Source organism: Calonectris borealis, chromosome 12 (assembly GCF_964195595.1).
Source record: "Calonectris borealis chromosome 12, bCalBor7.hap1.2, whole genome shotgun sequence".
NCBI lineage: Eukaryota > Metazoa > Chordata > Aves > Procellariiformes > Procellariidae > Calonectris > Calonectris borealis.
Window position 1 is genome coordinate 12094031 of NC_134323.1, and position 13410 is coordinate 12107440.

The 13410-nt window shown below is 38.8% G+C and overlaps 1 protein-coding gene across 1 annotated transcript in view; it reads right to left on the minus strand.

The window, feature by feature from the left end:
* Positions 1–13410, minus strand: part of PEPD (peptidase D) — a 143012-nt gene that overhangs the window by 57829 nt on the left and 71773 nt on the right. Inside the window, exon 10 of the mRNA XM_075161373.1 lies at positions 5437–5505. Within this exon, the coding sequence (XP_075017474.1) occupies positions 5437–5505 (69 nt within the window). The remainder of the gene's footprint in view (positions 1–5436; positions 5506–13410) is intronic.

Consider the following 13410-nt stretch of genomic DNA (forward strand, 5'->3'; position numbering starts at 1 on the left):
CATGTTAATATTTTGAAAGCAGTAAGTTTTTATTGTTAAATATTTTTTAGCATATAAGAATCACTATGTAATAAGGTAGTGAAGGACAATGTTTCAGAATCATGGGAATGATTTTCTGATACAAAGTGTATTTCTTAAAATAATACACACTCCAAAGGGAAAAATTACAGTTGTTAAATCAAGAGTTTAAAAACCCCACAGCATTAAGGTTGCAACAGATTTGTTTTGCGATGCCGGCCCAATGGCTTAAGCACAGTTTTACAACCGGCTACTAGCTGGCTGCTTTTTACTTCCTGGACGCCTGACTTGGGAACCTACGCTGTCATGCAGATAACTAAAAATGGCCCCATAAAGCTTGCACACAAGATGAAGACAGACGTGAGCTTCCTTTCGAGATGTCCTGTCTCCTAGGCACTGGTGGAATAGTTCCTTCTGGCCACAATTCCAGTTTTCCACACCAGGACACTTTCAAACTTAGTTTGCTCTGTTTGAAAAAAAAAAAAGATCTATAATAGGGCAATGGACTGCAATCAAAAGAAAAGGGCCTTCTGTGCCAGGTGACGTGTATGGCGGGCACCACGCTTCCAGTCTCAGCCGTCTCCTTTCACGTGCCGGTGACAGCAGCAGAGACAGCTCCTACCTCTGCGCTGGACTATCAGCCTGACGGGAGGAGGCAGCATCATCTCCCGCCTGGGGAACTGCTTCCCAGGTGGAGGGCTGCGACTCTGGGGAATCGCACTTGGAAACAACTGGAATGACCTTGGTGCTATGCACGACACTGAGCCCACATGCTTGGTGTTTCAGGAAAAACACAAAAATAATAATAAAACCCCAACACCTGGCATACACACACATGCTCAGACACGCTCCACAGCAGTTTGTCAGGATTTTAGCTGCAGATACTATTCCTTACCTCCCTCTAAAAACGGGGATAAAGCAGGAGAAGCAAATAGCACATGCATATATTTATGATCAACTTCTAAAAAATTATCATGAAGCTTAAGGGCGTGACTCCATGCTAACGCATTTGCAGATAGCTTGTTTACTTATCATCATATGCTGGCACCCTCGGTGTCATATACCATACCAGCTGCATAAACAAGTCATATATCCAAATATGAGCACGGCACAAATGCTTTCAACAATAGACATTGCAAATACAAAGATGGGGGATTTCTTTTGCACATTTTAATGTAAAGGTTTTAGTTTGCAAAATATTTCTGTAAGGTTCGGCACCAACTGTTATGGAAGATGCATGAAAAATCTGTTTTTCAGCACCGTTAGTGAAGTGTTGAGCAGCACACAATCCTTCCTGGCATCTGAGACTCCTTATCTATCACACACATCTTGGCTCTGTCGCGTAACTGGGATCGTACCACAGAGAGCACAGTTGGTGCTGAAGACCAGATATGCACACCATATGCACTTCAGGTTTTTTGTCTGTTTGACGTGATTGGGGTGAGGAGGTTTGCTCACTTGGAACTGGCTCTGGGCAGGTCCCCTGGGCCGAACACCCATTAGCAACCGAGGCACAGCAGACCTGCTCCTGAAAGCTCTCCCAGCTGCTTTTCACCCAAAAGAAATCCAGCACGTGCACTCCAGGACCGGTCCTTGGCTCTGAGCAAAGCCCCGCAGCTGGGGATGAGTGGGAGATCTTGCTTCAGAAATGCACTACTGTCCCAAATTAAAACACTGATGTGGACACACCTCCAGCCCGTTCCTGCCAAGAGGTGCAAGTCCAACCTTCCTCACAGGAAGCATCTTTACCACTGTCCCGAGATGAAGGCAGGAAAGATGCTTTAGGAGCAATGCTACAGAAGTGATGTGCACCCACAAGGTAAATGCTACAGCTCGCCAGAAATTGTTCATAATGATTCAGTCAGACTTTCAAGGTGGCTTCAAAACAATTTAAACAAAACCCCCAGCCGCTGGCAAAGCAAATGAGCCTTCCTGTAGAAGCTATTTCTTTTCTTCCTAAGGAGCAACAGTTGAAAGGTCTGGCATTAGAACGCCGAAGTCGGGGTTTAAAATGAAGCGCTGTGGGGAGGTGCGGCTCACTGGCAGCTCCGCCGCCTTCCTGGAGGTCAGCACCTCTGAAAACTACCATACGTGGGGATGCCGACGTCTGCCTTCAGGCAGCCAACCTGAAAAATTCTCCAAGAGATTTCTGTGTATCTATTTTTATTCCTTTAATTATTTGCCTCTAACTGGTGCCAAAGACGTGTTTGTTACAGAAAGAATTGCGTGAAGCAGCGGAAAAGCTGCAAATTAACACCACTGAGAATGCAAACAGTAGGAAGAGATTGAGATTACTAGGAAAGAAAAAAAAGTCCCCAAAATACATTTTAGATCAGAAAACACCCTAAAAACAAATGATTAGAAGAAGAAGGAGGAATCTCAGCAATATTTTAAGAACAGGACTAAGCTGAGCATCAAGCATTACAAAAAGTGCAGCTATTAGCTCTGCACTAAGAACATCTAAAGAAAAACCAATAGACCATATTGAAAAAACAATAGCAAACTATTTCCATCATGATTTAAATAATAAAATCAATCCAGAAGGAAGCACTAACAGCCTTCTCTCCACTTTTTCATCTAAGAGATGAAATCTTAAAAAGTTGTATTGAAAAGAAAGAAAGAAAAACAGATTCAGTAAGTATCCTAATCTAATCCAAACAGCTTTACTTACGGTGAACCTCAGATAGAGGAAGGCATTTTAATGCACTATGTTATTCTTAATCACTGGTATCATCTGCTGAGAGCTGTCATCTGCTTGGAGACGTCTGTCAAGAAGATCTGAACCTAAGTCTAATATGCCGCAGTATCAAGTAGCAGCTGACCATGGCTTCTGGGGTGGTTGGAGAGATACTGATGCCTCCACCTAACTCCAGTTGGAAACTCTGCGCCTGGTTACCAGTGGATGCCATCCATCGTAGGGTCACCAGGACGCACTGCGCATGTAACTTAACCTTTGTTTTTCCCTTTGTACAAATGGTTACTTGGTACACTAAGACACTGCAATGAATAATTCGTTAGCATTTGAACACTACTCGGAAGTCAACACGTTGTAGATTAGTGCTAAATATATCCAAGTACGTTTATCAAATACTACCATTCTCATTTAATTGCACTTACGTGATGTCTGTTTGCGCTTCAAACACAAGCTGACAGTGTTTGAAAGCATCGCTAACTACAGGACTAACCTTGCTATGTGACGACTTGTAATACTAATATATGTGTGTTATATGCGTGTTATTATTCTCAACTGATTGGACAGTGAATACCCGCAAGTGAATACATAAAGCATATTTGGTCACACCAAATATTCATTTACCATCTCCTGAAGAGTGTAACACTGGACAGGGACAGCAACAAATGCATGCACTCAACGTGTGCCAAGTGATTTATTTCTGTACTGAAATATAGTATTGATTATCTTGAATTCCAGCTTAGTGAGCACGTTTTCTAAAATCTGAATAACAAACTTGGTTTTTATTTAAAAGCATGATTCCCTTCTACGGAAATTACTATCAGGCCTGTAATCTAAAAAGGAAAGGTCCTGTCAAAATATCACAGTTTTAAGTGTCAGGAAAACAACAAAACTCAGCATGAATAGAATAAAACATAACTATTCAAAAATCCTAATTGCAAAAGCTATTTTTAATCATAAATGTAGTTAAGTGTAATATTTACAATGCATGACATTTTCATAGTAATAAATTATTATTGCTATTATTTTTGGCATTATTATGTTAATTGAATTCATCAAATAGATCTACTTACATTCATTTTATTAGAACCTAACTTAAAACTGTTAATACTATTAATTTTTACTTCATCACTCATAGTCAGAATACAGCCATTTACAGACAAAGGCCTTTGTATTCTATCTTACATAATTTTTTTTTTTAAATCAAGTTTGCCTGCACTTTTAATTTTAGTGGTAGGATACAATGCCAGCTCCCAACTACAACAGTGAATCACAATGTTGTTAGGATCTTGCATTTCAAGGCCAGCCCTTCTCCATGTATTAAATCTTCCAACAGTTCAGAGGCAGCTCAAACACCACTCCCACGCCCTGCTAAAGACCTCCAGCGTGGTGGGATGGGACACCCAGGAAGCTCCTCTCATCACGCTCTTCTGAACTACTGTTGGGGCTTTCCTCCTCCTGGGCTCCCTGAGTCATGTAACGCAAGTCCTGGGTTCTTCAGCCCTGTAGAGAGTTTAGTCTGTCCCCACGGGGTCACAAGGACCGCTACACAAGCATGCGGTAGACGTTTCTATAGGTTTAGCAAAGCCATTTATGTTCTCTAGCACCCAAACCAGATCCTGCAGGATGGGTTCTGATTTACTGTAAGTGAATGTGAAGTTTGTATGGCTGTGAAAACCCATATACATACCATCACAGCCTGTGACAATACCACAGAGATGGAGTCTCATTTCAATGGGATGTTAATTCTCAAGTTATACGATGGTACTTAGAACAGGAAACTTTTCAGACAATTTAGATGCACAATTTGCCATAAAACTGCTCATGCTTCTACTGCAATTTTGCATATAAATTGGAAAATTGCATTTACAAATAAGCAATTGAGTAAACAGCACAAAGAAGCAAAGATGCTAATTGTCCTTATTACCTCCAAAGCAATATAATATTGTTGTCATTAACGTAAAAATTATTTTTTATAAGTGTATGTGACTTCAGTGTAGGGCAAATGTTTGTGAGTAGCAGCAGATCTACAAGTGGAACATATATACCAACATATATGCCTCATCTAACTGTCATATATCTCTGATTAGATTAATTCCACTGACTAAATAAGATTAAACTCTGCACAAAGCACACAGCTGTTCTTCAACATGTATCCTACACTATTCTCTTGAAATTCTGCAAATTAAAAATGTGCATTTCTACAACTGCAGGGAGAACTTTTATAATACTTTCCCAAATACAATACCTTCAGAACTAGCTGTTCAGCAAGAAAAAGAGAGAGCAAAAAATTTCCAAATTCCAAAAAGATTAGTTTAATCGCATCCTAACCTTTGAGGCAAAGAATTTTGAGAATGATATGAAATATTTAGGGTGTACTTCAAAGAGAGTATTTTTGAGCAACAGAGAATAGCTCCGAAGCCCTTCTCCATAACACTATTTAATAAAAAAGCCAATTGCAGCACAGATGTGAGCATAAACATGATCTTGGCAATAGCAGCAGTCATTGGGGAATCTCTTGAGTGTAGCAGAATCTGTAACCAAGTTATTTCTTTAAGACACAGTGCTAGCCACCTTTCTTTGGCTTTTTCAGAGAAAACAGTTCAAAACTCACCCTTGGTGGCACTTGCAAACACATCATGTGTCTAAAAGGAACAATTTTACAAATATCCAGTGGGAAACTGACCATAAAGACTGCAACAGTTCAGTATAAACCATCGACTTACCTGCCACAGATGCAAGTGTAGGAAGTGTGGCGCATGCCACCTTGAGCATAGCAGTAGTGCTGGAACAGGCTGCAACGAAAGAAAAGCGGTAATTAATAATATATTCAAAACCAACACAAGACAGGGAGGAAAGCAAATCTTGCTTGACTACAACTGTGTTGGTGCAAATCCCTGGCTCCCCGACAAGGCACTCTGCCCATTTCTGCTCAGCTGAGCACTCAAATTCACCCACGTTCACAGCTCAGCAGTCCTGCGGAGTGTCACGCGATTTCCACAAAGCCCATTAAGCAACTCTGCAGCAGAGAAGAGGGGCTCGAGTGCAGCTCGGTAACTTCAAATGGCAAATTACTTTCCTTAACGACTCAACATAGAAAGCAAATTATTGTTGGCAAAAGGTAGTTCATCTGACCATAGAACGAATAGGATGGTAATAGATAAATGCTGAAGCTGGCCAAACTTTCCGACGTGGAGTTGAGAAAACCACTTCTTGCTGCATTTCAGGTACACAATCACATCCATGATCCTTATTTTCAACCCTGCTGCCTTCAGTCTATGGCGTGTAGATTCAGCAAAAGTGAAGTCCAACCAACCCTTCACGGGGAAGGAGCTCGCCAGATGGGGCAAAGCTCTTCTTCAAAATAATTTCAGCAGAAGCTCTCTCATTTTTACCACCTCACTGATACCCTCTGCTGAAAGCTGAACTAAATATCCATATGTATGCGTGAAGCCTGAATCGCATCTGACAATGCTATACACCCTCCTCTCCAGACAAGCCAGCAGAGCTCTCCAATTATGTCGAGCCAGGCACTTTCTGCTAGTGTCACAGTCCATGTTGGAACGGACGGTCTCATGTTTTCTTGTCTGTAGCACAACAGACACAGAGAAAACATAAGACTATTCAATTTCAGATTATGGTACCTAAATACCTTCTTCCCGTGCCCAAACATGGAAAAAAAAATTAACGCAGACTCAATCCCAACAGCAAGAAGATAATGCGATAACATTAAGCTGAGCTCTCAACAACCTATAAAGAACATTACAACACAACATTGTCTGCTTTTGTGCGTGTGAGGGATAGGGAAGGAAAGGGAGAGCAGCCCTGTGCTCTCCAACAGTACTCCTCTTGCAATGCCGTCCTGCTGGAGGAGCTGTTTGGCCTTACAAGCATTAAAACATTTTCATCTTCACTGCCAAAGTCCCCTTCACATGAGGGCAGATGTGCCCAAAGCACAATTAATATAGGATTAGGTGCTTTAAGAGCTAAGCACATATCATGGATCCTTTTATTCTTTTTGAAATATGCTCTAATTACAATCCAATTCCCTTTAATACTGAATGAATTTCAAAAACTCATTTGTTGTAATACTGAAATCATTTCATTAACACAGAGCGATAATGGTGCTATTCAAAGAATAGAGATGTTGTGATTTCGTCCTTCTGCAGCAGCAATCCACAGAACACAATTCAAATTCTTTGAAGGCTATTAAAGACATTACATGCTTGTAAATCCAAACCAGATTTTAAAATTACACAAAATGACAGTATTTAAAGAGAAACAGAACAAAACATACAAATAAATCACACAAGGAAAAACAAAAGCCTACATTTAGAGACTTAGCAGGGAGACCCAATTTACAAGATCTCTTTTCTGCTCAAAATGCTGTGGTTTTACAAGGTAGAAATACTAATTTTGTATTGCCCCAGAAACCAGTAATGGCAAAGAGTAGGTCAAATGACAGAGAAGCTAAGGAGAAACTCTGACATGGTGAGGGCACAGCAGAGATATCACTAAATTGAGCTAATAAAATTTATCACCTAAACTGTCATTTGCTCTGATGCAGACATTTTTTCACCGAATGGACATTTCATGTGGAAGCAAAGTTACAGATCTGCTCTTCCCTAGCATGCTTGCAGGCAAGGTTTACTCTCTGTAAGACACAACACTATGCATAAACATTGTGCACAATAACATGTTATACTGTTACATACCCATAGTTACATTTTAGGAAGCAACTTTTAGTGTATTTTATAGACCTTTCACCTTAAATGACTGAATAAACTATCTCCTCTAGACAGCAACTTTCAGTACATTCTAAAGAGCTTTAAAAATGAAATAATGAAGGTTGTAAACATCTTTCCATCATCGGTGATGCAGGATAGCAGGGTTTATTTTTCCGTGTGACAACTGATCACATATTCATGGTTGTAATTTATATGAAACTGTGCAGCTGAGTAATAGTATTCACCTTTTGCAGTATTCCCTGATTAGCAGTAAAAAGTGGTAAATAAATTAAGATATGCTTCGTATAATCCAGGTGTTGTCTGAACTTTGTTTCTGTTTTCTAAAAAAGGAACCTGATTGTTTCATCAAACATTGTGGACTTTCTTTTAAGAGTAAGTAAGAAGTGGTTGTTTATGTGACTGAGCTGAAGATAGTATAACTTTGCCAGGTAATGATTTTTCCGCTAGTAAAACTACTCATGTCACTTTTTTGAATTTACTTTTTCGGGTTATGACTCATTAGAAACATGTTCATGCAGTTGAGAAAAAAATCCAACATTTCTATCAGAGACAGCCAACAACCTTGTATAACATGTCCTTGTCCTAGATAAGTGAAGGATTGCATATCCCTTTAATGGCAAACACTGGCTTTTCAAAGCTGAAAAATGTATATAGATAATTAGAGAAGCTGCCAGTACTTCGTAGTTAAAATCCTGGTTCCACTGAAGTTAATGCAGGTTTTGCCACTAGACTTCTTCACACCAGGATTTCACTGTCTACACACTGCAAGGATCTTTATCCAAAAGTGCGATACAAAAGTATAAAGTCTGAAATAGTTGGATGGAATAACATTTAATCTGACACTCCACATATATTGCAAATATCGCATCTTGAACTTTTCCTGGTCTTTTTGATTGGAGGATATGTGTGTTTAGGCAGTTTTATGTTAGCGCTCGATGCTTTGCCGTGAGATTTTAATGCAACCAACACAGGTCCAAAAGTTAAGCACCTCTTTCTCTTCTCCACCCTTCATGGGTTTCAAAGTCATGTTCTATGCAGTATTTCCCTGGAGAGTGTATGTATTACTTCTCATGCACGTACTACCTTGGTGGTGTATAAAGATCAGCCGTTGGTGTATTTGCATGTCAGATGTTACCTTTTAAATGCATACAGCTTTGTTTGAGCTGGCATGGGTTTTGCATTGCTTGTGAAACGACTTTTTTTTTTTTATTTAAATGTAGAGATACATCCTGGGTTTGGTGCTTTTTCTTTTTGCCAAAACCATCAGCTTCTTTAACTGATTCACAATATGTGGAGATTGAAGGTAGTTTTAAAAACCTCACTGTTTCTTCCATCGACTTAAAAAAGAGCAAGTATTAGCTGCCATCAACTCAAGTAAATCTGACATGAGTGCACTTGCCCCCACCCTTGCAAATTTGCTGAGGCACAAGATAGCGTTATCCCCACTGCTCTGCCAATTCTTGACTACCTTATTGACTATACTGACTTGAGAGAGAAGAAAACTCCGCTTTCAGAAATAATGGGTTCTTCATCATTAGAAATAACAGAAAAAGTATATACTTCCTATTTCTGAGATCTTATGGAGTATTGCATACATCCAAACAAAACTCCAGAATGCTTAAAAAGCTTCAGCTTCAAAACAACTTAAAAAGCCATTAAAGGAAAACCTGCTATGGATAGTCTTTCCGACAAAAGAAGTGGTAAGAACCACTCTGACAATGATGCTTGTGTCTTATGATCATCTTTGGTCCAGTTTCTACTGCTATCTAATGCACACTGACAATTACAATCAGATCTGTGCTATGAATGCAAATTGAATCAAATGAAGCAGTTTAATGTCAACAGTTTTCCTAACTTAAGTAGATTTACGGAATAAAGGCACTTAAAGCAAGAGGGATAGAAACTATCTGTAATGACTTCCCTCACGCTTTTTGCTTAATTTCAGATCTTCCTCATCACTAGCATACAACATATCCATACACACTCAGCAGAATGTGATTTTTGTTTCTCAAAAGAAGTAAACAAGTAATCTCTAATTTTAATTCTTGTCATCAGCTCTTCTTGAGTTATGACAAATATTTGTAAGAAAACCACATTTTGTATTTCTCAGCTATTCACTCCCGAAACCAAGACACTTGTAGATCAAAAAGGTTCCATTTCTAAATAAAAATCCTATTGAGTATTTTGGCCTATCTCTTACAAAACAGGTAAAAACTGTAATTACAGAAAATGCAGTAAGCATGGAGAAAAGAAAGATAAAGAGGGAACAAAAAGTGGCAAGAATATCTGACAAAAAAACCAATTAAAAACTTAGGCCAAGTTTCTATGACATTGCCCAATACATTCCTCACTGGCATCTTCTGATGGCCCCTCTGCCCCAGTCCCACATCCTTAGTAACTACAGCGAAGTGCTGCAGAACAAGATGTGCACATCACTTTGGGATGAGGCAACAATCACTCATTCCAAGGTTTCTGATGAAGTAGGACCAAAACCACTGAATAACCCTGTTCATTATTGCCAGATACTGGAGCCACATCAAGTGGCTGGATACTGGTAGTTCAGGAACCAGATTTTTAGGCTGTGTATTAGAGAGCTCTGCTGTCAGAAATGTAACTTGCCTTGTGAAGCAAGCTCCTTGTACGGAAGAGTCAAGGACACTCATGGGTCAACATCTCATTAAGGTGTTTATATTGAAAATATATTTGTATAAAAAAATTTTCACACTGGATCACTCACTGGTTTGAGGATGTTTCAGATCCACAATAATTTCCTCAGTGCACCTTTGAGAAAGTTGTTTCCCAATAAAAAGAAACCTTTACACATTTCAAAAATAGTATCCTTTGAACACAGCCCTTGAGACTTGCCTTGAAATGCAAGCAGGTGGTTTTGAACTATAAATTGGAAACCACATGTCCTGGTTTTGGCTGGGATAGAGTTAATTTTCTTCCTAGTAGCTCATATAGTGTTTTGGATTTAGTATGAGAATAATGTTGATAACACACTGATGTTTTAGTTGTTGCTAAGTAGAGTTTACACTGAATCAAGGACTTTTCAGCTTCTCATGCCCTACTGACCAAGAAGGCTGGAGATACACAAGAAGCTGGGAGGGGGCACAGCCAAACTGGCCAAAGGGATATTCCATACCATATGACGACATGCTCAGTATATAAACTGGGGGAAAGCTGGCCGGGGGGCCGCTGCTCGGGGACTGGCTGGGCATTGGTCGGCAGGTGGTGAGCAATTGCATCGTGCATCACTTGCTTTGTATATTCTTTTTTTATTATTATTATAATTTTATTTCAATTATTAAACTGTTCTTACCTCAACCCATGAGTTTTCTCACTTTTACCCTTCTGATTCTCTCCCCCATCCCACCGGGGGGGAGTGAGCGAGCGGCTGTTTGGGGCTTAGTTGCCAGCTGGGGTTAAACCACAACACCACAGCAGCTTAAGGGAGTTCTGTACAGAACTCGGAGGATTTTCTGTAGGTTTGTTTTTTTTTTTTGAAAAATTATTACAGTTGGAAGACATAGGTAAATATCTATTAGTTATCTGTGCACTAAATTACTTTTGAATTACAAATAGAACATGCCCTTATGCTTTTGTACTATGTAAGTATCAAGCGTAGCCATGAAACAGGCTAAAACCCAAAGCTTTTTTAAGAAATTCACAAAACGCCAAGTTTTCCAAAGCTGATCTCTCTATACCAGGACTGAAAGCCACTGTTTTGACCATTTAGACACATAAATATCTTCACATGAGAAAACTATAAAGCCCACATAACACAAAATTGTTAAGCCACAATAAACATAATTTGTCCATGATATCTAAAGTATTTATACTAAGCAACAAACTAGGCTGGAAGAACCGCGCACACAGGGAAGAGGAGGAGGTGTCAGTAACAATCCATCAGTGGATATACAAGCGAGGTGAGCAGTGCTTCCTTTAATGCCACAATAGATGCTGTGAGGTTCTTAAATACAGAGCATTTTTCTTTGTTAACCAATCTACTTTGGTAATGTCATTTATTTTCCATGGACCACTAGATGCTTTAAGGTTTAGTTCATCTAATCCTATTTTTTAGTTTATCTAATCCTATTTTCCTTTAGTTCACAACACAACATGGCAGTATTGCAAAACACGTCTGCGGTTGTTTTAATACAAAAAAGTCACTATTTCATTGCGAAAGAGTAAAGAAGGGGAGTGGAGTAGAGTAGGAGAAATAATCTAGTTCGCTATTAAATAACAAATGGTGGATTACAAACTTGCACCAGAACAAGAAAATTAGCACTATGAGCAGATGACCAAAGGTTTCTTCTACACCTCAGAGACAATATCATTAAAGATTTACAAAAGCAATGTTATTATTTAAGTGGTCTACATGACTGGAAATTGTTTAGAACAGAACTTACTCCTCCATGAACAACAGGAAACAAAACCACTTCTACGCATTGACTTCTTAAATCTAACTGTTTACGCTACTTCTAACAAAAATTTTAGAGATTCAAACCATTGGCTGGGTTATTTTGCATGCTCATGGAGTAGAGCTGCTGAAGCTTACTATCAACCAGAATTACTGAAAGTAGCTATACTTTAAGCATCTCTATTTAAAATTGTCCTAATTTGTATCATGCACAAGCAGAAATAATGTGTTATTTTTTAGAAAATTTTGATCCTTCTGAATTCCAAGATCTAGATTCTGTTCTCATTTTTGGTGTGTTTTCTTTAACTAAGTTATTTTTATTTATATGCAGCAAACTCTAGGTAACAATAGGTCCTTAGAAAAGAAAAATGTTATTTGAGTTCAGCAGGGATAGAAGAACTGTAACTTCAGCAAGCAGATATGACACGTGAAACTGGCAGCATATTAATGTAGCTACAGTGCCGAACATCTATTACGAAATAAGGAAAAGCTGTGTAAAAGCAGCATAAAAGTGAGTGGTCTCACCTTTGTAACCAAAAATCCATGTTGGTATTTCTAAATGCGCTACTTCTCTATACTAAAATGGATAACAAGCCAGAGCTTAGGGCAGGAACAGAGGGTAAGATTACCCCAAAATGCAGATATATTTTAAGAATACAAAATGACACAGATCAGAAGGAATGCCATTCCTTCAGGAAACAAAGCCCACCAAGGCAAAGCCATTTCACCAGCCATTAATGCTATCTGGAAACCAGCCACATTAAACAGAAAGTCCATAAATAATACAAAACTCAGCACTGTCACATATGTCATATATGATTTGCAATGACTGACGGTAATTGATAATCTCAGTTCAAGAACAGAGAGTTTAGGTGAGCAGTAATTAGCATTTTAATTGCATAATTGGGAATTATAAATTACCTGTCTTATGTAAAGAATAACTGGAGAGATTATACAACATTAGCTGGTATTTCATCTTTTTTGTAAAACTACATAGGTTGGTGACTTTAGAGAATCTGGAATTCCATTTTCCTCACACACACGCACACATTTTCTTTTTGTTTGTTTGCATTTTTTTAATTTCATGGCTGTCCTTTTATTCACAGTTAACTATTCCACATGAAGCAAGTTTTCCCTCATCATTTTGCAAACCTAAAATTTTTGAATAATTTTTGGGACACAGAACAAAGAAACAACATGACTCTACGATACCGCAGTAATTTAAGAATGCCTGTGGAATTATCTCCCCTTCTCCCTCCCAGACAGATTGACGTAAGTTTCTTCTAACAACTCTGTTGGAGTTTAAATCCAATTTTTTTTTCCAGTATGAGGAAAGGGCAAGAGTTTTAACAGATGCAGTTTTAAAGAAGTGCACATACACTCTCTCACTTGATTTGCCTTTCATCTAATTCTACGCTGGTGCCATATTTCTCTACCTCACTCTGAAAATTCATTAAATTATGCATTTTCACAGAAGTTCAGCTAACCCATTTCATTACCAACATTCAAATGCAAACAATGATTATGTA